Genomic DNA, 7,456 nt, shown 5'->3' with positions numbered 1-7,456 from the left:
CAGTGGTGCAAGGATATATGAGTGTATGATGTAGTGTAGAATGTCCATGGCAGAGCACAACGAGGAGGGATGTACTTGCAAAAGACACTTGGATGCCTAAGTTAACTGAAGGTTAGAGAGACAAAAAATCAAATTCCAAAAGTGTTATAAGTGAGCAAATGAGTTATATGTGCTAATTAAGTTATGGAATGATCAAACACATGTTGATAGAGTTCGACATGAGCAATAATTGCGGCGTTTAACCTTAGTTTAGCTCTTGCAAATAGCATCAAAGAGGACGATTGCGATTATTAACGAAATTGTTGGACGAGTTAATTCTAATACATAGGAAAGTTAAATTTAATACCTTTCTAAATAGTACAAATAATTAACCGAATATTTTACTTTGACATTGGTTTTGATCTGACATTCCCGCTTTAGCGACAACTTTTAACTGTAAAACAATTGCTTCAAATGATAGTGGCAGTAAAAAATTGCTGCTAAAACGTTTGTCAATTGAATGATAAATGGAATATGAATGCCTACGTATAATCACTCTTAATTAATTTATTAGAGTATAAAATAAACAATTTGAAGTATCTGTTTTGTTAACCTAAAATCAGAATGAGTCTTTGACTTGATGTAAATATTTTATTCTTAGGCATTAAATAGTGATTAAATTGTACTTACATTATGAACAAGTCTAGCATAATATAATTGATAGGTATATTGTTCCTGCTATGAAAATTGTGAGAGGGTGCATGAGATTGCACTAGAGAGAGAAACTGAATTTCATGTGTGTATTAAGTAAATGAGCAAAAAGTCTCTTACAATTAATAACCGCTACCTATTTATAGGGGTGCAGTTGGACCCCAACATGCCAATGCCTTTAATGGGCTGGTTGAGCCTCGCTGGCTCGGGCCCAACCCAATGGTCTCGTGACCCGCCACTGGGCGTTGCCCTGCTAGGGGCTCGTCCAGTCCATATATACTTTGACTCTTTAAGCATTTAGTCTAGAATTTAATTTTTAAGTTGTATGTGTAAAGAATGATTTGATGAGACCTACAAACTTAATATAATTTCAGAGACTCGAGAGTATTAATCTCTTAGCTGCAAGCTGATAATTAAAGAACTTTGGTGCAATAAAAAATAGTATTCACATTTATACCCGGACTACCTAACCTTCCTAACTATACGACTTTGTTTATCAAAACTCAAAAGCATGGTATCTCCGCAATAAGACCATCCACAATGGTTAAACAAAAAATGTTTTGTTTAACCCTTTTCTACCCCACTTTTTCTCTTCCCAACACTCCACATCATCTTCTCTCTCCAATTCAACAAACTTTCAACAATTACCCACTCCAATGGTTTTGTTTAACTCTCAACACCCTACCCCACCACTCACCACTCACCCTACCCCACCACTTTTTTATTTCACATTTTTATTTAATTTTATATTTTTGTTTTTATAATTACATAAAATTACAATTATCGATTTAAATTAAATTAAAACAATAAACACTTAACGATTTTATTTTTTTTAAATATAGACTTTTTTTTTAAAATATAGACTATAATTTTTTTTTTCTTAACTTAAAACGCAAGACAACAAACTAAGCATACAAGAATTTATTTTATTTTCTTAAAATAAAATGCAAGACAACAAACTAAGCACACAATATCTTAAAATGCAAGACAAGGAAAAACTAAGCACACAACACACAAATAACGTAAATAGTACGATACAAATCATCTTCAATCCTGAGACATTCCAAACTTTGCCCAGATGTGCTTCACTAGATCTGCTTGCAGTTCATGATGAACATTTGAATCACGCAACTCGGATCTAGCACGCACATGATTTGCAAAAGCGGGTAAAACCTCGGTCGAGTATGGTTGCTGTGTACTAGATCCACCTTCCCCAGATTGCTCAAAATCGGTCCAACGTTGAGCATATGTATCTCGTTCATCCTCGACAATCATATTATGTAATATGATGCATGACCTCATAATGATACTCAAGTCATCTATGTCCCACAAGCGAGCTGGTTCACGGATGATTTTAAAACGAGCTTGAAGAACTCCAAATGCACGTTCGATGTCCTTCCGACATCCCTCCTGAACTTTTGCAAATAACTTATCGGGTTCACTTTGAGGAAGTCTAATCGTTTTGATGAAAGTTGGATAAGAAGGATAGATACCATCGGCTAGATAGTATGCCATATTATAGGGACGTTGATTCACAACGAAATTCACAGCTGGAGTCTTTCCCTGTTCCACGTCATCAAACACTGGTGACCGATCTAGAACGTTTATGTCGTTCAACGTTCCAGGACATCCAAAAAAGGCATGCCAGATCCATAGGTCATAAGTTGCAACTGCTTCAAGAATAACTGTTGTGGTTCCCTTATCCCCTCTAGTAAATTGACCTTCCCATGCTTTAGGACAATTTTTCCACTCCCAGTGCATGCAGTCAATACTCCCGATCATGCCTGGGAACCCCCGCATGTCATTAGCATGTAATATCCTTTGCAGGTCTTCTTGGGTTGGTGCTCTCAGGTACTGTTGCTCATACAATCGTATGATTCCTTTACAGAATCTACGTAAACACTCCAATGCTGTAGTACCTCCAATTTTGATGTACTCATCGACCGCATCTGCTGCCACACCATATGCTAACATTCGCATTGCTGTGGTACATTTTGCTAAGGGTGATATACCTTGTTTATTGGCTGCATCAACGCGTTGGGTGAAGTAGTTATCACTACTTGAAAGGTCATCAACGATTCGAAGGAAAAGATGCTTTTGCATCCGGTACCGACAACGAAACATTGCATCGTCATATGTAGGCTCATTGGCAAAGTAGTCGCCAATTAGCATCTGGTTTGCCGCTGTATGATCTCTACCGAGATATTTTCTACTACGAGGTGCAGCATCTTCTCGAATTTTTCTTCGACGCTCTCTAAATCGGTTGAGTACATAAGCTTCTTCAATTTGACTATTTTGAATGTATGCTGCAAGATCAAAAGGACACTCAGATGGATCCATTTTTTGTGAAATTTGAAGTAGATTGGAAGAGATTTGGGATATTGGTACATCAATGGAGCTATGAGTCCATATAAGTAGGTACATTGAATGGTGGTTGAGTGCCGGATTTGAAATAAGTTATCAACCAGAGTTAATTATCGGAAAAGGACAAGATTCGAATTGAGTGGCACATATTCAAACACAGTTACCCGAGAATCATAAAAGGCAAACACTACTGACCTAACACCACGGGCAAATTATTAAAGCAAACACTACAGACTTGACACCACTGGTGGATTTGAAATAAGTTATCAACCAGAGTTAATTATCGGAAAAGGACAAGATTCGAATTGAGTGGCACATATTCAAACACAGTTACCCGAGAATCATAAAAGCCAAACACTACTGACCTAACACCACGGGCAAATTATTAAAGCAAACACTACAGACTTGACACCACTGGTGGATTTGAAATAAGTTATCAACCAGAGTTAATTATCGGAAAAGGACAAGATTCGAATTGAGTGGCACATATTCAAACACAGTTACCCGAGAATCATAAAAGCCAAACACTACTGACCTAACACCACGGGCAAATTATTAAAGCAGACACTACAGACTTGACACCACTGGTGGATTTGAAATAAGTTATCGGAAAAGGACAAGATTCGAATTGAATGGTACATATTCAAACACAGTTACCCATACATTAAAGCAAACATTACATAGCTGTCACCACTTGAAAATTATTAAAGCAAACATTAAAGCAAACATTAAAGCAAACACTACAGACTTCACACCACTGACAAGTTTGACCGATTACAGACAAAGACTCGCTTGAAATTAATTTCCAAATAGCTCTTTGGACAACTGCTCTAACAACTCTTTCTTACGGTCACTGAGATGCTCTTCCGAAGTTAGCTTTAGATACATACTAACTTTCTTAGCATTAGTCTTCTCTTTCATCGCATTAGTCTTCTCTTTCATCAATTCGTTAGTCTCTGCTTGCACCGATGCTATCTTTTCCAATTTTTCAAGCTCTTTCTCCTTGAAATGGATATAAGATTCCCACTCTTTGTCCACCACCTCGTCAGCATCTTCTCTAATTTTCTTTTTACTCTTTTTTTTAGCTGCCTCCCTACCCATTGGACGAGGAATTGATCCTATAGAGTTTGAGCCACTTGCATCACTGTCGTGTGATCTCTTAGATCCACTACTTCTCGAGCCACTATTTCCTCCTACCTGACTACAAAAACGTGGTTGATCACGGAGAACGCGCCATTCTTCCATCAAAGTAAATTGACCAATCTTCCCACTTGCGTATAATTCCTGCGCTCTTGCGATAACATCATCCTCCGACCAACCGCTTCGATGCTCACGCTTAGCGCTATCATAAGCGCCAATCCATTTACCCAGTCTTGTGTTCATATAATTCCAACGGTTTCGGCAGGCAACCCAATCGCGCGGAGGATCGAATGAGCAATGCTCATTACAATACTCAGCAATATCTCTCCAAAATGTTTCTCCTTTCTGGTTTCTTCCGACAACACTGTTTGTTCCGCAATTAATCCACCCACTAATTAGCACTAGATTTTGTGCAGTGTTCCATGCGGGTAAATGGGCTTTTTTGCTCTTAGGAGTGATTTCATTGACTTCATTATCAGCTGACCCGCCACCAAGATTGACTTGTGTTGAAAATTCCGGAAATTCCGCTACATCAACACTCGGAACATTTTCAGGAACCACTGGCATATAACCACTAGACTGAGGTGTTTGAGATGAATATCTCACAGATCCATAAGATGGATGAGAGTTTGGAACAATTGATGACTGGTTAAAATTTTGTATGTTTTGAGGAGGTTGGTACGAATATTGATTCGGATCTGGATAATAGTTTGGATTTCGAGGACGTTGGTTGGAGAATTGATGGGGGACTTGATAATAGTTTGGATTTTGAGGACGTTGGTTGAACAATTGATGTGGGACTTGATAATTGGTGGGATTTTGAGGATGTTGGTAAGAAATTTGATTTGGATCTTCATAGTTGTTGTGGTTTTGGTTGTAAAATGGGTTGTTTGAAGAATTCTGGGTGTTGAAATGGGGATTGTTGGGATCCATTTCAATACAAATGCTAATAGATAGATAAATAAGATGGTGAGAGAGATAATAAGAGAGTGAAAAAACTTGGTTTTTTTTTCTGTGTCCAAATCAAACGAACCAAGTCTCTATTTATAGAGAAAAAAAAATCATGAATTTTGGTATAATTTTTTTTTTCAGAAAATATTTTTTTTTATGAAATAATTGAGTTCAAAAGATAAGGAAAAACGAAATCCGGACGGACCAACCAGAAGCAGCCACGTGGCAGGGCCTGAAAATTTTTCTCTCTCTCCCCTGCAGACACGCGCCTTGTCTGGGCGTGCAGGCCACGCGCCTGCGGTGGCCACTGGCCTTGCGCCACGTGGCAGCGCCACGTGGCACACCGCAGGCTGTTTCAACATGTTTAATTTTTTCAACAAAATCACCCTCTCTCTCCCCTTTCAACCAATTTCAACAAACCACTAAACCTATTAAACACAATCAAACACATTTCAACAAAGGATTCAACCATCCATTGTGGATGGTCTAATGTTGAATATTAAGCTAACCGAAAGTTCATTTACATTAGCTACATTTATTTGTGGATTTTAAGAACCAACCACTTATGTCACTTTTGCTTAATGAGGTCCTTTAGAATGATACAACATGCCTGCATATGTATAACTTCATGTAATTACTCTCATTTTTCCTCTTAATTTACTGTAAATTTAATAGGCATTAAACTGTGAATTATGCATGAAAAGTTCTATATATAACTTTTGTTCTTTACAATATCTACAAATACTTAGCCGCTTGTTCAGTCAAAACCGGTGGCCATGTAGATTCTTTCAAACTAACCTCCACTCCATGTGAACAGAAGCTAAATTAATTTGAAACTTAGGTGGAACTATTTTTTCATGATGATCATAATTTTTTTATTTTATGAAAACCAAATAAGGCATAGTCAAAAGGAGTTAGGCAGGTTAAAAAAAGTACTGCAGAGATCCCCAGAAAAGGACAATTATTTCTCTTAACATTAAGGTATTCTTTATATAAAAGTTTCAGGAAACACTGAACATGGTTCATTTTGAACATTATTCACATTCCTTAATCCTGGTATATGCAAGAACTGGTTCAATTTCTGTGGTTATTTCAAATTCTGCGAACTCACTAGGAAACATACCAGGTAAGCAGAATATGAATTGAACATTTCCTCATAATTAATTAATTTATAGGTGAACCAAACTGTCATAACTGCTTATGATATTGCGGGACGGTGGACTTTCAGGGTCATAATTTGGAATCAAATATTTGTCCTCGTTTTAAACGAATCAAATCAAGTCAATTAATCTGACTAAGCTAGTTTCTCTGTTGCTACCAAAGAAAATCAAAGAAATATTGAAAATTAATCACAAACAAGGAACCAAAAGGAAATGGAAGTTAATAATTAACAAGAGGGTCTAGAAACGACAAAGGAATTTTAGCAACTAGTGTGCCTTTTTCCTAGTACATGACTGGGTTCTTATGTGTAAATTTCTCAGTTGTTCCCCTTGCGAGCCCCTCACAAGTTTCTTTTCTTGTCAGCATCTAAGTGTTGGAGTAGTGAAAATGGAAGAGTTAATCGATGGGACAATGATGGAATTGAATAATTGATTATCATGATCCAACATAAATGATCAATGGTTGAATCTTTACTTGTATGTATGGAGAATATTTGCTACAATAAAAAAATCTTATTCAACTAACTTAATATGATTTCAGAGTCTCGAATAGATTAACCTCATACTTACCGCTTTAAATACATTAATAAAAAAATGGGATTGATTGGTCCATGTGTGGACCCTGAAAAAGTAAGAGAGTAGTGAAATGTGCACGTGTATCCATCGTGGCTTTTCTCTAGTTGGGCCACTTTTTTCTGTTTCAAAATAGTTGATTCCATTGGGTAGGAACTTCACTTTCTGCCTATGGCGGTTTTATTTTGTTTGGTATAGAAACATGTTGGAGATTAACCAGAGTTAATCATGTAATCAGTTAGGTTAGTTAAGGTGTTTAGTTAGACTTACTTGATTAGTAAGTGGTTTAGTTTGTTAGTGTGAGGACTTGTGTATAAATAGACTAAAGTGTAAGCACCTATTGTCATATATTGAATGAAATCAGTTTTTCCCCAATTCACTTTTGTTCTCTCTCTCGTGTGTGTGTTGTATCTGTTTTGTGTGTGACTGTGTTGTATCAGTGATAGAACTCTGAAACTTGACAGTGGTATCAGAGCCGATGGTTCGTGGGACCATGACGGCTCCTTGTGTCGAAAGTCTTCCTAGCAGTGTGGCTAGGCGGCGGGTTCCGTTGGCAGCGAACGGCGGTGCAAGGTGGA

General features: G+C 37.4%; 1 protein-coding gene and 1 pseudogene across 1 annotated transcript; both read right to left on the bottom strand.

The window, feature by feature from the left end:
* Nucleotides 1–1,600: 1,600 nt before the first annotated feature.
* Nucleotides 1,601–2,790, bottom strand: LOC130734242 (uncharacterized; annotated as a pseudogene).
* Nucleotides 2,791–2,971: 181 nt separating this feature from the next.
* Nucleotides 2,972–5,198, bottom strand: LOC130730807 (glutathione S-transferase T3-like). The gene is made up of 2 exons (XM_057582924.1): nt 4,096–5,198; nt 2,972–2,980 (listed from the first exon to the last, which is right to left on the bottom strand). Exons 1-2 carry the CDS (start codon nt 5,125–5,127, stop codon nt 2,972–2,974), a joined length of 1,041 nt encoding a protein of 346 aa, XP_057438907.1. The 5' UTR covers nt 5,128–5,198.
* Nucleotides 5,199–7,456: the final 2,258 nt, after the last annotated feature.

This window comes from Lotus japonicus, chromosome 1, assembly GCF_012489685.1.
Source record: "Lotus japonicus ecotype B-129 chromosome 1, LjGifu_v1.2".
Taxonomy (NCBI): Eukaryota; Viridiplantae; Streptophyta; class Magnoliopsida; order Fabales; family Fabaceae; genus Lotus; species Lotus japonicus.
The sequence above is the reverse complement of the archived record's forward strand: the minus strand, read 5'-3'. Positions and strand labels throughout refer to the sequence as shown.